Source organism: Sminthopsis crassicaudata, chromosome 3 (genome assembly GCF_048593235.1).
Source record: "Sminthopsis crassicaudata isolate SCR6 chromosome 3, ASM4859323v1, whole genome shotgun sequence".
Classification (NCBI taxonomy): Eukaryota; Metazoa; Chordata; class Mammalia; order Dasyuromorphia; family Dasyuridae; genus Sminthopsis; species Sminthopsis crassicaudata.
In genome coordinates this window covers 176,098,947-176,118,353 of record NC_133619.1, presented here as the reverse complement: position 1 = coordinate 176,118,353, position 19,407 = coordinate 176,098,947, and the positions used below count along the sequence as shown (strand labels likewise).

At 37.5% G+C, this 19,407-nt stretch overlaps 1 protein-coding gene and 1 non-coding gene across 3 annotated transcripts in view; one reads left to right on the top strand and one right to left on the bottom strand.

Moving 5' to 3' along the window:
- EDAR (ectodysplasin A receptor) overlaps positions 1 to 19,407 on the bottom strand; it is a 115,203-nt gene that overhangs the window by 14,912 nt on the left and 80,884 nt on the right. For both annotated transcript variants that reach the window (XM_074299633.1, XM_074299634.1), the window contains exons 5-6: positions 13,182 to 13,267; positions 1,391 to 1,477 (exon numbers count right to left, since the gene is read on the bottom strand). In XM_074299633.1, the coding sequence (XP_074155734.1) occupies positions 1,391 to 1,477; positions 13,182 to 13,267 (173 nt within the window). The remainder of the gene's footprint in view (positions 1 to 1,390; positions 1,478 to 13,181; positions 13,268 to 19,407) is intronic.
- On the top strand, positions 3,164 to 3,267 carry LOC141565180 (U6 spliceosomal RNA). Its single transcript, XR_012488874.1, has one exon. It is a non-coding gene; the product is annotated as a U6 spliceosomal RNA (small nuclear RNA).

Sequence of the window (19,407 nt, the reverse complement as noted above, 5' to 3'; positions counted from 1 at the left end):
AGAAGTTAATTTTAATTTTGTGAAGGAAATCTTGGCAGAAGTCATCAAAAGCCAGGATGTTACTTATTCTGCCCACCAAGAGGCAAGTTCACCCAAGTGGACATACTGAAAACACATGTGGTTCAAGTTGATGGAAGAGCTCCAACCTTATGTCCAGAACTGGGTACCCCCTCTGGCAACCAAAGCTTATACTTTTGCCTTTGGATTAATGCACCATTGGGAGCAGTTCTGTCGATGAGAATACTTGCATGTGGGGTAATTGGTCTCAGTATGTGAGTTTAAGAGCATGTGTAACAGTTTTGGTTGCCAGGTATGGATGATATAATCTTTTTAATATTCTCAGCATTGTACATTACCTCCCCTGAGTCCTGATGAAAATGAGATTCATATATCTCCACAAGGTTTCCTGGCTTAAACCTCTACAAAAATCCATGGTGGGTCAGATTTTAAAGGCTGAGAAGGGGGTTGTCTAGTGAAAGACACTAAACTACTTAGATATTATGTTTTTAAAATGTTGAAATAATGGAATGTAGTAAGACTGAGTTCAGCAGCAAAGCAGCACCAGGGTCTTGCTTGAGAGAAATATTAGGCTTTAAGGTCCATGAGAATTTGTTCCTGCTCAACTATTTCAAACCTAAGTATTAGTGGTAGCAGCTCTTTTTATTTGATTGAATATTCAAGGACTAAGGTGAAGCAATTCACATGAAAGCATGCTGTAGAGTTAAGATAGTGGCAGAGCACAGAAATTCCCTCTATCCTTCCATACTAAATTAGGACAGAATTAGAAGTTTATGAAGACTTGAGTTCAAATTTCACTTCTGGTAGTTACTAGCTGGGTACTTATAATCAAGTTACTCAACCTTTCCAAATTCTAGCCTCCTCATCTGAAGAATGGGGAGCAGAATATTTTAAAATACTTAGCATAAGATAAACGTTAAGTATGCATTTTGCAAACATGAAAGCCCCACAAAGAGAGCAACTGTGCTCATTAATTCAAGACTTTTCTATCAGTCACATCACCTTTGTGCTGCAACCACACATTTCAAAGAGGAAGAGGAAGATGGAGAAGGAATGGCTTCCTGTTAATCAATATCTTTAGGAAACGGTTAAGACCCTGAAAAAAAATTTGTACTTTAGAATACAGGCTAATGGCCACAGGACACACACAGAGTGATCAATTCTTTGCTATGCTGGGATAATTATTAACTTCCAGCAACCCAGCCCAGCTTAGTGGATTAACTCATGTGAGAAAAGTGATTTGAGGTGGGGAAAACTCTTCAGGAGCATTACTAATAATTATTTCCTCTCTTCCTCTTAACTTTCATCCAACCTACCCCAGATTTCTGAGGATGTTAAATCCAGAAGATCAATACCTGAGCACTTTCCTTACCTTTATGGGCATGCTGGAAAGGAGAGCTGGTGCTGGTGCCAGAGGTACCTGGGAGACTGGCGGAAACTCCAGAGGTAGCTCCCACACCTGCCAGGGGAACAAAGGTGCCATGAGTTCTTCTGAAGTTCCTTGGGAATGATCCCACCCTTGAGTGATTAGTAAAGGAGAGACTGCAGTGTGGGGGTGCAGGGGAGCCTCGGTTTTTTGAAGTGTCATCTGCTTCTGAGGAAATTTCACAGTTCTAGATGCTTCTTTTTTTCCCTAAACTAACCAATCAACCAACCAACCAAACCAAAACCAAAACATTTAATTGCCCCCTCAAACCAAACCCCAGCTTTCACAAACAAATGAAAGAAAGGGACTTTTCTTGTAAATGGGAATAAAGCATTGTAAAATCTATAAACAATTGTAAAACCATGGAGCTAACAGGAGATATTGGCTTGATTCCCATGTAGTGACAAGTGACTAATTCTTTTGGTTGCTGAGAGCCAAAATGTATTTTGCAGTTGTACAGAAAAATGATTTATTGAACACCCTTGTAATGGAGGTGAAGAGGGTTGTGGTGAGGAGGAGAATGGAAACTGATACTGTAGTAAGATGGAACACTGGGAATTTTGTTCTTTGAAAAAATTAATAAGTACAGATCTACCAAGCAGAGGCAAGAACTGGACAAGCAATGTGGTTTGTTGGGGATTTTTTTTTGTTTGTTCTTTGGTTGTTATGATCAATAAAAATACTCATGTCTATAAATTTCTTTCTTCTTTCCCCTTTTGTCTTCCTAGATATACATTAATTCAGTTAGTGTGATGAGGCCATGGAAAAGCAAGTTACAGATTAAGGGTAAAACCACAACAATCTCTGACAAATCATTTTATCACAGAATTTGACATTTGGAAGGAAATTCAGGAGCCATCTAGTCCAACCTCTGCAGAAACAGAATCTCTATCATAACATTATCAACAAGAAGGGGGCTTCTGCTTGAAGAGTTCCAATGAGGGGAAGCCCACTGTCTCTCATGACATGGCATTTTACTTTTAAACAATTCCTAATTATTGGGAAATTTTTCCTGACATCAAACTTAAATACGCTTCTTTGTAACTTCCACCCATTGCTCTTGGGGGAGGGGGAAAAGAGGGTCCTCTGGGGCTAAACAGATCAAGTATGACCCCCTCTTCCACATGATGGCCTGTCAGATAATTTTCCTCCCTCCCTTCCTTCCTTCCTTCCTTCCTTCCTTCCTTCCTTCCTTCCTTCCTTCCTTCCTTCCTTCCTTCCTTCCTTCCTTCCTTCCTTCCTTCCTTCCTTCCTTCCTTCTTTCCTTCCTTCCTTCCGTTCCTCTAGCCCAGTTTAGGAAAGATACTAAGATAGTGTTGGTTCACTTTAGGTCAGTCATTTTCAGTGCCAGTTGAATTATAGACACTTAAGGAATGTTTCCTGATTGATTGACACTTAAAATGAACATTTTTCAAAGAAAAAAAAATCTGGAATAGGGAAGTTTCTTTAAATATTCAGTGTTTAAACATCTTAGTGAAAACGTAGAAATTGTCCTCTTTCCCCTTCTAAATTACCCTGAAAGCATCATTTTATTTAATTTTTTGAAAGCATCATTTTAAAAGCAACAAAGAAATCTTCAAGGGGGATATTAAAGGAAATAATACAATAACTTTCAGATAATTATCTTGGACACAGGTTTTTTCACCCTTCTTATGTTGTGGACCATTGTGGCTGGTAAAGTTTATATACCCCTTTTCAGAAAAATGTTTTTTAAAGATAGGGCTCAGTTCACCAGCACACATACTAGAATTGGAACAACACAGAGGAGATTAACATGGCCCCTGTGCAAGGACATGCAAATTCATAAAGCATTCTGCATTTTTCAAAAAAGTTGCTAAATAATTGAAGGAATTGCTAAATTTCAATTAGAGGTTAATGAAAACAAATATTTTTTCCCATCCAAATTCACAGATTTCCCCCACACACTCTGAAATCCATTCTTGGAATCCTAAGTGATTCAAGGGTGCAAGTTAAGAACCCCTATTTTGGACACTAATCACAGGAAACCACAGAGAAAAAAAGTCTGCTTAATTCACCTGTCTAGTAAGCATAAGGGAAGGCATGCCTGGGGAGGTGATGTCAGGACATTTTGAATAATAGCTGCTTTTAGCACAAATGCAAACTGTACAAAATGCTTTAAGAGGAGTAGGCAAAAGAGCGGCAAGCTGGCTTATTTGGGCAGGTCCATGTCACAACTGAAAAATGGCAAATGCTATAATATTCTGCTGTTCTGCTAAGTACCATAAAGTCTCTCAGGCCCCAGCCCATCACTCAGGTTGGACAGGAAATTAAACTGTCTGCTAGTATATGAAAAATGTCATACAGCTTGCTAAGAAGCAAAATATACATGCTCTTTAAATAACGAACCTTAATGTTATGAAACATTGCATAGCATGAAACAGTGCTCTATCAAGGAGATGATATATGCACTTTCAAGCTAATAACTTTGCAACCAAAATGAGTTTCAAAGGACGTTACTTCTAAAAATGGGGATTTTAAAAAGAGTCAGAGAATCAAACTTGCCCAGAATGTCAAGGGAAGGGATATGGTTTTCTACTTTGTCATCTGTTAAATCCAGACCCAGATTTGAATTTTATAAAAGTCTCAAACAGAGTAATTTATTAAAGCTGAGTCCTTTCAAAATCAAATGGAAAAGACCTTTTGAGAGATTTATATAGGCTTAAAACAAATCTTCAGGGTCTGTTCTTGAGTCCATAGATTCTTCATAGATTCCTGCTCTTTGCCCCTTTATCTCCTGATGGGAGACTTTCTTAAATATTCCACCTAGCTGTCCTATTCCTTGAAATCTTATTGAAACAAGGGATCCATCACGGAAACTTGCTCTACCTCAACTTTACCCATTTCTTTGAAAAGATTCTTTCAACCTGACATTAACAATCCTATTGTCATCCCGTATTGTTTCTAAATTTCTTATTAATTTTCCCCCTTTCCTTCCTTATTCTTGACTTTGAGAATTTTTATTGATTTTCTATCAGCAATGGGAATAAAAGGGTAATTTAAGCAGATTAAAAGTCAGACAGGCTTCCTTCCCTTCCCCCAAGGAAATCATAGCCAGAATGTAGGAGAAGATAATACAACTGGTTATAGGAGTAGAATTGGTTAATCCATCCATCCTCCCTTGGTTATCTTCCATTATGCCCAAAGAAAAATATTTTCAAAATGTCTGGCTGAGGTGAATAAAGGACTTAGCCTGGCCATGATAAAAAAAAATGAGTCTATCTATCCTAAAAATTCACTGAATCACAATAATAGTTTGACAAAAGGTTGAGTGAGGAGGAAAGCTAAAGCTCAAATGCAGTGTGTAGATTTCATTTATTTGTTTTTCTCCTTGGTCTCTATTTCCATAGGGTCACACATTTAGAGCTGGCAAGAATCTTAGAGGTTGCTGAATCCAACTTCAACATAACTTGAAGTAAGTGTTAGAGACAAGATTTGGTTCTGGTATTCCTGACTCCAAATCCTTTTCTTTATCCATTGTACTACGTAATTTATTTGGTGTTGAGGTTACTACTTTTGTCCCTATGGAGGAGGAGAGGGAACACTTTGTTGGAGAGCCACCTTTGGAGTGAAAAAAGAGAAAAGTGTTGTCTACTGCTTTCCACATTGATTATCCCTTTATCTTGAGTGTTCTTAGGAGTCTCTTTGGAAGAAAAGTGAATTTGTCAGTAACTGAGTTCCAAGCATACACCAACCTCCAACTCCCCTGCCAAGATGGGTCACGGATTTACTGTTGAGAAGCAAACACTAGTGGCTAGAATACTCAGCTCAATTATTTCAGGTTGACATGAGTCAGATCAGCTGACATTTATTAAATATCTACTATGTGCCAGGCATTGTGTTAAATACTAGAGATACAAGAAAAGCAAAAAAGACAAGTCCCTGATTTCAAAGAACTCATAAGTCTAACTGGAGACAATTTACAAACTAGGAAAAAACATAATATGTGCATGTGTGTGTGTGTGTGTGTGTGTGTGTGTGTGTGTGTATATATATATATATAGAGAGAGAGAGAGAGAGAGAGAAAAGACATTCACAAATATATATGTATATATATATGTATATGTCTCAGAATGAAGACATTAAGATTGAGAAAGGCTTTTTTCAGAAGAGAGCACTATAGCTGGAACTTGAAGGAAGCCTTGAAAGGCAGGAGGCAGAGAAAGGAAGAATAACATTCAAGGCCTGGGGGGGACAGTCAGTGAAAGTGCCTAAAGTTGGGAGATGTGTGCAAGCAAGAAGACCAGCTAAAATCCATGCTATTAAGACAACTGCCTAACTCCCAACAATTGCTTTATTCTTCAGAAAGTCTAAATACAAAGCAGTGACTGTGACTAATCAAGCAAAATTTCACTTTCAATTGAAAGTCCCCTCCCGTGATTAAGGAGATTTGTTCATATAAAACAGTTCAAAGGATCATTGCTAAATGGAACTTTGTGGTTGTTTAGTTGTGTTCAGTTCTTCATAACCTCATCTGGGTTCCTTGGCAAAGACACTGGAGCGAGTGCTTTACCACTTCCTTCTTTAGCTCATTTTACAGATGAGGAAACGGAGACCACTAAGTGACTTGCCCAGGACCCCACAGCTAGTAAATGTCTGAGGCTGGATGTGAACTCGGGAAGATGAATTTTCCTAATTCCAAACTCACTAGTCTGTCCACTGCACCCCCTAGCTTGCCTTTGGAAGAGACCTTAAAGTCTATCTAATTTAATTACCTCATCTGCAGATAGTAAACTGACAAATTTAACTACCTCATTTGCAGATAGTTAAACTTAGTATCAAGACTGAATGACTTGACTAACATTACACAAAATAATGAGTAACAGAATCTGGATTTGAACTCTCGTCCTCTGACTCCAAGTCCAAAGCCAGTGAATATGCTAACACGTGTTTTATGCAACATTTGTGTAGCATCAGGCCACACCCTATCCAAGTTTAACTGATATCACGCAGGAACAAAAGTGATCCTGAGAACTAGCTTCAGCCAAGCCCAAACTTCCTTTTCAAAGCAAACAAGTCATTAAAAAAAAAAAAAAAAAATCATCCACTAATGTTTTGGTAAGATAATCAATAAAGGCCCTCAGGATCCTGGGCAGCATAGGAAGGGGCTTCTCTCTGTGTCCTGTCCTTTCTTTCTGGCCAAGGGTTGTAGGCTGAGGGAGTATGGAAAGAGAACCGCTCAGAAGTCCAAGCCTGTAGTTCGGGGAGGGGGCTGAGACCTTGGCCCACTATGAACTTTCTTAGCGTCCTCTGGCAAAAGTTGATTAAACAATTATTGTGCCAAACAATTCTTGCAGGCTGCAACAAGTCAACAATAGTTTTTCTTAGCCTGAACCAAACAGTCATAGACTCTATGAAGCTTTGTCTGCCCTTTGGATTAAGTGACAGGTTGGGGCACGCCAGCTCCCTAGTTGAATCCACATTTTTCCCCCTTTTCCCCTTTCTACAGCTGAACTCTAGCTTATGTTAATTGAACAATTCTTGCTCTGTTCTTTTGGGCTCAGTCGAAGTTATCAGACACACTCCAGTGGCTCATTTATCCCTCAATTCTAATGAAGAAATGTTGCATTCTGAGTGGAAGACAGAAAGATGGGTGGGAGAGAGCAAATGGTCAGATTGTGGGAAGGAAAGGTCTCTTTCCTTATTAATCTAAATGGTATTTTTAAACTTCTGACCTTGAATTAAATAAGCAACTCTTCACCTCCTGATCATATATATCTTTGCTTTCCTCCTATATAAGAACCTTTCAGACTGTTTTCCATCCCTCCACCTGAAAAGTGTTACAGTCACGCAAAAATCTCCTAACAGCTCTTGGAATGGGGTTAGATGCTCCCCAATGCATTTTAACCAGCGTGATGCAGGTGTTGAGAATGGCTTCCCGGTCCAAAGGAGGGGAAACTGAATGGTACTAACATCCTTACCTCCTTCCATCGGCAACTGAGAAAAGGGCTGAGAGCTATTTCCACATAAATGGCCTCTTTTCATGATAGCTAAGTAGCCAAGAATGGAATTAACCTCACAGTGGAAGAGGTCAGGGATGGGGTGAAGAGGCAATTCTAAGGGAAAATATGTTACAGTTCCTCAAAAACTTGTGTATGTAGTTTATTAAAGTGCCTGATGTTCTGAAGAAGGGATTGAAGGACAGTGGGGAAAACGAAAAGCAAGGGATGGATTTTAGGCAATTTAGTATGTAGCAAAAATAAAAGTACAGGTAAAAGCAATGGTTTGGAAAGAACTGAGACTGGTGTCTGAGGATTTGAGTTCAAATTCTATCTCCAATGATTACTCCTTTGAAAGATATTGGGCAATTGCTGAACCTTCTTAGACCTCAGTTTCCTCATGTGTAAAATCAGGGGTTGGATTAAATGGCTTTTGAGGTCCTTTTCTGTGCGAGATGAGTCATAGGTCAAAATCACTGACTAGTTGTGAGACTTTAGATAAATCACTTAACCTCCCTTGCCCAGGGTTTTATAGCTAAAATATAGGTGGTAGGATTTGAAGCCAGATTTTCCTGACAAGGTCAAATGTCCTGTCTTCTGCATCACATTGCCTTTCCTCCAGGACATAACTAGGGACCTCAGAGAGTGTTCAGAGGCTAAATTTTGTGAAAAATCACCTTAGGATTGAGTCTGACGGAGCTCTGAGCAAGGTATAATGGTTTGACAAATAGCTAATTGTCCAAGGAGATGAATCATTCATGCCATGTACAGATGAATAAGTAATAGAGAATTAATTTATTTTAATACTTCATTTATTTTAATAACAACATACTTTTCTGAGAGGCCATTAAACTGGCAAAAATCAAAAGTCCCCAGTGGCAATTTTTGGATATTGTGCTTATTTTCAAACTTGCTGTGGAAAATTCTTTAAATAAACTTTGCTTTATTAGTTGACATTGAGAACTTGCCCCTATCTTTTTTTTTTTCTCTCCTTTGCTCCTTTTGTAATTAATAATATTACATTTTCTGGTGCCCTGTAAGCACTATTGGGTTTTCCCATCTGAACTGCCACTGAAACCTCCTCTATGTATGTTCCCCCCTCCATTAGAAAACATGAGCCTTAAGAGAAGGGATTGATTTGTTTTTTGATTCATATCTCCAACATTTTGCATAACATAAGCATTTAATAAATGTTTTCACATACATCCATTCATCCATCTATCCATTCATCCATTTATCCATTTATAGATAAAGCAACTGGACAGCCTGAATGTTTCACCAGCAGCCAAGAAATGTTAAAATACCCAGATGAAGAGCTCTAACAGGTGTTTGGAGCATCTATGGGAAGACAAGGATAGGAATCTCCTGGGAGGAGAAAGAATGATCAGAACCACTACAATATCTGTCCCCCAGCAGTAAGAACACCGAGCCAATGAGGTATTGAAGCCTGTTCTCTGCAACATTGATATCCACTAGTTCCCAAAAGACATATAATGCACCTACTTATTTCCCAAAACACGTGAATCTTATCTAAGGCCAGAGTTGGGGATGGGCAGAGTAAAGAGGGGTTAGAATCTCTTGCTATGAAAGGCTCAGAGAAACAGGTCATGTGACTGAGTGTTATTTCCTCTCAGAGGGCATATTTGTGTTGAAAGAACCCCAAAGAGGAGAATATGAAGGTTCTAAAACACCAGAGTGTGGGGCAGTATGTTTTAAAGGCATTTATTGCTATTCCCTCCCATTTGAACCTGGAAAAGTACATCCCCTCAGCCCTTAGCCCAACGTGATCCTCTGATGTGTGGGCCCTAGAGAAGGCCTGGATAACTTACAGTACAGAAGATGAGTTAATTTTGTAGAATTAGGGAGTTCACTTTTTTCTCCTTTTGCCAACTCTGTGACTTCAGACTGCCAGGTAAACCCAAGCTCTGTTCCTATCTGGTCCTTTGATTTTTAGCAACGGCACAGTTTGCAAAAATCAAGAACTAGACATTTTTGCTGGGCTAGAAAATGCATAAAAAAGGAAAAAAAGACTTTTTTGATGGCATTAGGAAGCTGTCCAGCTAGGACCTTCTCCCTACTTGCCCCTATTTACCAGTATAGGATGTCGATACTCTTGACGCCATGGATCTCCCTACCCCTAGAACACCAGCATCTTTCACCTTTTCATAAGTAGGTGTTACAGTTTTTACATGTGTGCTAAGCCTATTATCAATGAGAATAATTGGGCAGATTTTGTCAAAAAAGTGCCAACTTTGGGCCTTGGATGTGGTTTTAAAGAGCGTGCCAATGAATGCACCTGCAGTATAAGGTGAATCGAAAAGAGCCAGTTTCTCTAGATCTTTTGTTAATTATACGTGAAAGTTTTGGGGGAGCAGGGGAAAAATCCCCAAAGGAGGCAAGCACCTGCCCCTCCTGCTCCTCCTCCTCTTATTCCATGCACCGCTTTGGGGTTAAGAACACACTTCAATATTCCAAAGCACGCTTGACGTCCGACTCTTGTCCATGTACTCCTGGAAGTTTGACAGTGGGACTCCATCCGATGTGCTAATGGCCCTCCTTGACTTTTCTTGATATCACAAGGATATCAATAGAGCACAAGGATGTCCATAAGTTATCTCAGCACATATGAGCAGCCCATCTTTTTTATACTTAAATTTCTTTGATGACATCCTTTTTTTTCTCTGTAGTTCCTTATTTGTGAATTGGAATTTTAAAAGCACTTTAAAAAAATCTTGTAAGACTGCTCAGTTTAGATAAAAAAACCACAACTGGTAACAAGCATGGTGGCAGACACTGTAATACTTCTTTTGGGGGGGGGGCTAAACTGGTGGATTGTTTAAACCTAAGAATTCTGAGCTGCAGTTGGGCTAAAGTCAATCAGGTCTTCTCACTAAATCTAAAAGTTGATATGGTAAGCTCCAGGAACAGGCCTAGGGGCACCAAGCTGCCTCAGGAGAGGTAAACTGAAAATAGTGGGTCAATTTCTATGATGCTCAGTGGGGGGGGTAGGCCCCACTATATATATGTATATGTATATATACATTTATGTAATATATATGTTATATATATGTGTAAAACTTTAATAGCTAAAAATTACATTAATACTTTAGGACACCCTGTGTGTATGTATATGTGCATGCACACACGTGTGTTTGTGCATGTGTATGTGTATCTATATACTAACAAATAGAAAAATATGCAATGAGGGGGAAAGGACTGGATAATTACTATATACAGATTCTTCTATAATGTATCATGGAACAGAGACAATCCCTGAGGCAAGGGCATGATCTTGGAGGTTACCTAAGAGCTTCTAAGATTAGGCTGGCTTTGGCAGCTGGACAGCATCTTTCTGGACATGGAAAAGAGTAGTTGAGGTAACTGGAGAGAGGATCTGGAATCTACGCTGCTTTGTTTCAAGCCTCATGAAAATGACTATTTTTAAATAGAGATCTATAAGCCAACTTGGCTTCTCCATTTGATTTATGTGGCAGCTTTCCCTCACCTACTACCTACACATATCAGGGATGTACAATTATAATTCTTTGGAGACTGTAGTGTTCCAAGACTGGTAGCCATCAGTAACCCCTTGGTAATTTCCCTCAAATTTCCTGGTATTCTTAGGGTTCTTTTGGTAACTTTGATGGGTTTGAATTACAAAGAGTTAGTTTAAGGCTTTTCATATGATTGTACTTACAAAAGTTCTTGATCCTTCAGAAAAAGTCCTATTTAGGAGTATAGATTTATACCCAGATAGACAGAGAAGCTTATGAACCTCATTGATAGGCAGAGAACAGTAACTTCAGCTTCAGGTGCACATAACAAGTTTTCATTATGTCTTTGGAGGGGAGGAGGACTGAACTCAGGTTTCATGATTTAGTCTAGTGTTCTGTTCTATATGTTCTACTCTGAAATTCTATTTACTCCAAATCTCCTCATTTTAGGGATGAGTAGAGAAGTAAAATAACTTCCTCAAAGATCACTGCTGGTAGCAGAATGAGATTGAGTTCTGGGCGTCTGTATCCATGTCAGTATGAATCTCTAGCATAGTGTCTAGCACAATAGGTCCTTAATAAATGTTCACTGATTGATTTCCATCAGTCATGCTGCACTACTTTCTTTCTGTAACTTTAATAATAATATGTTATTGCATGTTTAACACATGTTTTAAAAGGTGCAAATGTTAAGGTTTTATTTCATTATTTTACTGAGGACATGCCTAACAAAATTAGTCATCAAATGAACAAGTCTAAATTCCCTGGAACTCAGTGAATTCAGTCTTCTTTTCCACTGTAACTTCTTACTGAAACTAAACCTTGTTTTCAGGGCTAATGTCAAACACTTATGACTTGCCTCAAAGATACACAAGTGCAGAAGTTGGGTAAACCTGAAAAGAATTCTCCCCAGGAAAAAAACAACCACAAAATATTTTTCTTATTTTCTAAATAGGAAGAAATGATTTTTAAATAGAGAGTGAGTTTGTACAACACTGTCAAATTATGAATTTATTGGTAACATATTTGGGTTTGAATTATATTGGCTTTCTCATTTGAGAACTAGTTGGTGGTGGTAGCCAGTTTCACTATTAGTCATTATGATAACCTGCTGGGAAGCCCACAAGTTTCCCTTAATTTGTGGAATCATTTACATATCGAGGTGTAGACAAACTCAGATTTAAAAAGCAAGCAAATCCATCATCACCATGTTTGTCTACTTTAATGCTTTTGAAGACCTGCCAACAGGGAGAGGGAGATTGCTCTATCCCACTCTTCAGATACTCCTGCCTCAATTCACAAGTCACTTTGAGCTGCTGAAAAATGCTGCCAATAGAGCTTCACAATATTGAAAGTAGAGGGAGAGAGGAGATATTTTTCTATATTCCCCCTTTTCTCTTCTTCCTTTTCTGAACTTTTCTACTATACCACTACTAAGTCAAAGTCACAAAAAAAGAAAGAGGAAAAGGATCTATATGTATAATATATTTATAATTTCTCTTTTCTTGGTATCTAAAGATCAGAAACTACAGGAGTGTTTTCTTCCTGGGAAACTGGTTAATAAATTTTTATATAAATGTAATGGAATATCATTGGACCATAAGAAATGATGAAATGGAGAATTTTAGAGGGAAAGTGGGAAAGTCTTTACAAAACACATGCAGAGCAAGGCGAACAGATTCATAAGTTTCTACAATGTAACTTTGCAAGAATTTTAGAATTTAGAAATCAGAATGTGAAATGATGAATACTAAGGAAGGAAGACAAAATATACCACTCACCTCCACACAGAGAGGTGATGGAATTAAAATAAGGAAAGAAACATAACATTTTAAGACAGGGCTAATATGGGAATTTTTTTCTTTTTTGCTAGACAAAGCAGCTCTGAATAATTTCTTTCAATTTACTCAATTGGTAGGGTTGTAGGAGGAACAGACTAAAATATTTTTTGCATAAAAATAAAAAATAATAGACTATTATCAAAAAAGTTGTTCATTATCTTATTCTCTATCTGTCATAAGGCAGTATCCTGTGAAAAAAGGAATGGTAAAAGGTTGTTTCATTCTTTTATGCACTAGAAGTCTTGCAGGTTTCTAAACACCTCAATTCCTAAAACTTCAGAAAGAGGACACATTGAATGTGCATCAGGCTCATTTCTCTTGGAAAGAATGCAAGTGATACTTACTTATATTATGATTATGATTATCATTGTAATATAATGATATAATTAATATTATTAGTTTTATTTATTTAAATATGCAAAATGAACCCAAAAGAGCAACTTACATTCTTTGGTGTTAGGGGGTGCCAGTAAGCAGGAGTAGCAAACCATTCCATAGATATTCCTTGGTCTGTTTTCCAGCATGTAGTAACTGCACCAAAGGCCAAAACAAGACAAAACAAATAATGTAGGTGAGAGAGCATAAAGACATAAATAGCTGAGCAGTGACCAATTACAGTAAGAGATAAAATCTCTATGATTTAGCAGGCTCTTTATTGCCATTTGATGACCCTATCAATTTTGACTGATTATTTCCAGCTTTGATCTTTCCAACCAGTTCCACGACAAAAGCAGTTAATCCCACATATGCAATACGAATCAGGAATGTTGCTTAACTAACCACTTTCTGGCCAAAGCGTTCCAACTGGGGCTTTTTGGCTTACCCTTAAGTGGAACTTCTCCTCATGAACAGGGCATATGTAATGTCCTTGAGATACTGGTTACTTCAAATTTGTTTTTGAATCCCCAGCTCCTAGTACTGCCCATCTGGGGGGGAACCAGACCCATGATTTCATTGGTTCAAGAATTACTTTTATTTTCTCCATACAGACTGGCACCTACTTTTTGACTTAATGAAGTAATCTTTGAGAGTCTTTTCAGCTCTGACAGAGCATGACATGCTCAGGTTCATATAGTCAGTATGTAGCAGAGCCAACATCCAGGGTTGGTTCTCTGTCCATTATATAAAGCTGCAGTGCACATAGTAGGTGCTTAATATAGATTCTCTGAACTGAAATGAACTTCCTCCAACTATGTATGAAAATCTTCTTTTTGAATTCTTCTTGCTGTTGATTTGTTTGGCATTGTGTATGTGGATCTGATGGGTTCACCCTAATTTTCCTCAGTTTCCTTATCTGCAAAATGAGCTGGAGAAGGAAATGGCAAACCACTCCAGATCTTTGACAAAAAAACCCCAAATGGCATCAAGAAGAGTCGGACATGATTGAAATGACTGAACACTATGTAGCTCTTATTATCACCATCAAAAATAAACACTTATTAAGTGCTTATTATGTTCAGAGTCCTTTGACTAGTGTTGCTTCAGTTCCAACCTGGGAAGAAAAACCCTTTGGAAGAAAGATAATCCAGTTTATCTGAGTTGTCAATAATGGTGGCAGGAATTAGAAACACTGCTATTTGATTGTTTCATGTACATCTCCGGGGGTCAGTTTTTTAAAGAAGCATGAAAATCAATCTAAATTTAGCCTTTCCTCCTCAGAGGGCAGTTTCTAGTCTTAAACAATTATATAATTATAAAACTTTAATTGGAATATGGAAAGGAGATGACATAGACCTCAACAATTTATCACAGTGCTAGGCTAAAACTTTTTGCATTCTATATCCCAAAGTGACATTTGCTCTGCCATACATCCATGGGACTTAATCTTAAAAGATGGACCCAATAATAAGAGTAAATGGCTAAAGGATCTATTCCTTCTAGTACAATCAGTGGTAAAACTATCCCTGCTGTTCTTGTTCCCCTCTGTAATGTTTAGTACATAGTAAGTGCTTAATAAATGCTTTTTTCATTCATTTATTCTTTGTCAAAGCAGGTGGTTTTCGTCTTTTAGAGCCTGAATTTGTTTCTAACCACTGGCTTTGGCTCCTGTCTCAGTGTGCGCAAGTTTTCCAGAAACATAAACATTCAGCAGAAGATCATGAATGTTATTTATCACAATCTGAAAAGTATATTAAATAAAGAGAATGAGTGCCAACATTTCCCTTTATTACAATTCAAGAAATGAAAAATCTTTCCCTGCTATTGGATTTTTCCATTGTTGTTGTTTAATCATTTCTTTTACTCCCCCTTTTTCCCTATCGGCTTTATAAAGAGACAGACATCCAGCTGACAGCAGTTATTACTGACAGCTTGATCTCTGCAGTGGTGGTTGTGTAGGAATCTAAACTCCAGACCTTAATAAATTTGGAACATTACCAGTAACATTATTATAATAATTGTTTTGCCTTTCTCCAATGGGTTTTTTTTTTTAAATCTTAGGATCCTTTTGTTTCTCATAAACATTAATTAATCAGTATGCAAAACATTTCTCTATGACACACAACTACTAGTCTTGTTGTCTGCATTTAACCCTTTCTGGAAAGAGACCAGCTAGGAGCTGTTCTCCAGTTCTCAAACACTCTACCCTAAAAGAATGTCCATCCTTTTTCCTATGAGGCAGGAAGCAATATAGACAAAATTATGAATATTCACACAGAATTACAGAATTGAGAATTGAAAGGCACTTCAGTAGCCACCCAGTCCAATCCATACCCAAAATGAAGCCATACAATTACAAATGTCTATCCAGATTCTGCTTGAAGGCCATAATGAAATAAATTATCTTTGGAAACAGTTCATTTTACTTTAGGATAGTACTGTTAGAAAGTTTTTCCAGATATCAACCCAATGCTCCTAATTAATCCCTCTGAGGTCAAAAAAGAAAAAGTTCAATTTTTGTTCCTCATGATAGTCCTTTAAATACACGAAGACAGCTGTCATGTCTTCCAATCATCTCTTTGTCAGGTTAACTAGGTCTAATTCCTCCAGCTAATCCATATTTGAAAACATTCAAGACCCTTAGTTATCTTTTTTTTAATTAAATTTTTTTCTTAGTCATTTTGATGAATTATCTACTTTGTTTTTGGAATAGATTTCCCTAATAGGAACAAGAAGTTTTGCCCTGTAGGAGAATGGTCATACTAGGTAAGTTTTAAATTTACTTAACAAGTACTGATCAACTACTGAATCACTGAGCTGAAAAAGGAGCTCACTTCTCATTTAGTGTACTTCATCTGCCCTTGGACAAAAACCACACCTAAAGCATCTTAAGCATATAAAGATCTATGCCATTTAAAAATAACTCCCAGGAAGGATAGTCTATATATCTCTTGTTTAACTATGTTAGTGTTTAAGTTTTTATTGTTGAGAATGCTTTACTATTTATATTTAATGGAACTAGTATTTCTATTTTTCTTGACCTGTTTTTGATGGAAATGGAAAAGTTTTAAATAATACTCTATAATAGTCCACCAAAGAATTTGACAGTTATTAATGAGGCTAGTCATATCTTCTTTATGCTAAACAATCTCAGCAATTATATAGTAGAGAGAGCTCTGGAATTAGGGTCAGAGAATCTAGGTTCAAATCTCAGCTCTATTTGCTCCCCTCTGTATGTTAGTTTCCTTATTTGTAAAATTAGGCATTTGGACTAGATGATTTTTCAGGAACCTTCCAAATTAAAATCTACAATCCTTTGAACCTCTCTGTATAGTCTAACTTCCAATTTATTATTATTAGGCTATGTCTAGAGAAGACATTCTCTAAGTTTTCTCTTTTTTGGGGGTGTAGAGGAATAAGAAAACATTTATTAAGCCTTTATTATGCACAAAGGGTTGTATGTAGGGGTGGAAAGAAATAGGGGCTACCTTTAGGCAGAATGGTGGCTGGTAAAGAGATGGCTAGAAAGTGAGGTTAAACTTGACTAAAGCTAGGTTTCTATATAATAAGTGACTGAGGCAACTATCAAAGGTGAGCTGAGTGGGGGAGATAGAACAGGAGTCCCAGATACAAAAGGGTTCTAAGGCTTGACATTTTGATCTGATGGCATGAGAGTTAAATTACTAAGTATTCAGACTCTCTCTTGAGGCATACAGCTCAGAAATGAATAGTTTAAATATGGTCCCTTGGCTCCCTTTTATTTAGGTGACCAATTTTCCCTTAAGTCAAAAAGGCACAGATAGGTTTTTCCTTTCACTTGACATACTTGGTTGGAAATATGACTTATAATGGGCACCCCTGGGGTCTTGCTACATCTCTCTAAAAATGTTGAAGCATAGAAATGACCAGTTGGTTCATTTCCATTTTTCTCATATTGATGCATTCAAGGGCAGAGGGGTAAAATATGTCAAATCAGAAAACTGAGCATCTTTAGTACATAAGCAGATGCCTGAGAAGTGGTTTTGAAATCTGACCTCTCCTCCTTTTCTTTTCTTTTCCTTTTTTCTTGTACTTTCAACCCCTGGTCCACCCACTGAGTCCTTCTAGGTAGGAAAGCCCCATATACTGGCTATTGTTCAAGAGAGAGCCACTGACACATATTGATGCACAGCAAAGCCTGTAGTGAATGAGGAAAGAGACTTTTGCCAAACCACAATCAAGAATGGAAGGCCAAAGATACTTCTGGAGTTATAAAAATAAATAAAAGGTAATATAGATCCATAGCTTAATGGCCACAGTGGATTGAGGAAAGATAAACATCCTTTCATAAATCTAATTAAACTAACCTGCCAATTCTTTTTCTCAATTCTTCCTAGTAAAATATCATGGAAGATTAAGTTTTGTTCTCTAAAGTGAGAGCACAAAATAAGGAAATGGGATGCCCTTATCATCTTTCATCATTATTTAGTTTAAACAGCATTTATTAAGTGTCTACTATGAACAAGGCACTATATTAGGTACTTGGAATGTTGATAAAAATCACCAAAGATGGAATTTCAAGAGGGGAGAGAAGGGAAGTAGTTATTTATAATGTGCCTTGAATTCAAAAGGATGGCTTAGGGAATATTGGAAAACATAAAGACATAAGACATAAAACTTAGTACTAAGGAAGAAGCTGGAACTAAATGACATTATTTTAGATTTGGGTTGCCATGGGTAGCAATGGCTCAGAACTAACCTGGAAACTGAATATTTTTTTCCTCTTCCTCCCTCCCCTATTTCCTTTAAGAGAGAAGAATGTAATCAGCTAGAAAAAATGAGAAAGAATGGGATTAGGTCCATATACAAAGGGATTAACTTTAGCAAAGAGAAGGGCCACTTTTCTGTCAGAGATTAAGGGAAATGAGGAAAGAGTGGGCAATGATGTCAAAAGGTTTTTAGATTAAGAGAATGGGAGAAGAGAGAAGTCATATTAAATGGCCACTTTTTATTGGGTCTACTTTTACAGGTAAGGGTATTTCTCTCACTGACATAGATTGCAGCCTTTCTTTGCCTTTACATCCTGTGTAATTTTCCCATAATTCTCCATAAAGGTACTCAATATACTGAAAGTCTCCTTTTTGATCTTCTTAAATGAGAATATTCCAAAATAAAACTCAGTTTGCCCAACTTTTGCAATGACATAATTCTTTTTCCTTGTTCTTTTTTTCCTTCTGAAGTGCAAACTGCTACTGGAAATGGATAGCAGTCTGCCCATACTTATGGCTTGAGCTTCTTCCCATTGATGTTAATTACTTGTAATGTTAATTTTTCTGAGACCTTGGTGCTTTATGATTTCAGCCACATAAAACTTGGCTGGAAATTTCTAGATAAACTTATGTCAGTACAAGTTTACCACTTTACTTATATGCTCATTGCACCATCTGTATTGCCTAGTTGCACCAGATGGTAGAATTATACGCTGGTAAAACAACCAGAAAAATGGATTGATATGATGGTCAGCATCTGGACCAACAATGTCTGAAAGAAAATCTATTTGTTGGTTGATGTGCATTTCTGGCTTATAAAGAAATCTTCTGGAATTTTGCCTCTGACTAGTTCTTATTCCTAATTTTCAGCCATGGAGAGGGGGGAAAGGGGCTGTCATAACTCATAAAGGGAAGTCTTTCATACACTATATAGTTATTATTTTCTTTCATATGCCCATTTGTGGCTGAGAGGGTCCTTTTTCTGTTGGCACGAATGCAATCAATCCATGATAGAAATATGGCTAAGTATATCTACCAGTAAAGGCAATGGAAAGAATATTCAAAAAATATCTTGGGAGAAAATATAAACACATTTAAAAATAATTAGAATAAAGTTTATTCCATTCCACTGCTCTCCAATTTCTTCTCATATTCTTATAAGGACATTATTTTGTCAAAGTGGCTTTTATTGTATCACATAGGCTAATGCTTGTATAATTTTTCCAGACACCTCCACACCTGCTTTTCAAAAGTAAATTTTTATTTAAAGAATGGTTCTCTATTGCCCAGGCTGGAAATGTAGGATCTACTCATGGACCAGCTCCCTTTATTGATTGGCATAGAACTTTGACTTGGACCATTTGGCCCTTCGTAAGCCACACTGCTCCCATGGGCTCACCATATCAATGCCAAATTTGCTGCAGACACCCTCTTGGCATAGCTAGCTGCAGCTCAAAACTCCCAAGTTTAAGAGATTTGCCAACATCAGCTTCCCTCATAGATTTACTTGCAGGAGTGTACCACCATGCCTGGTTTTTTTTTCCA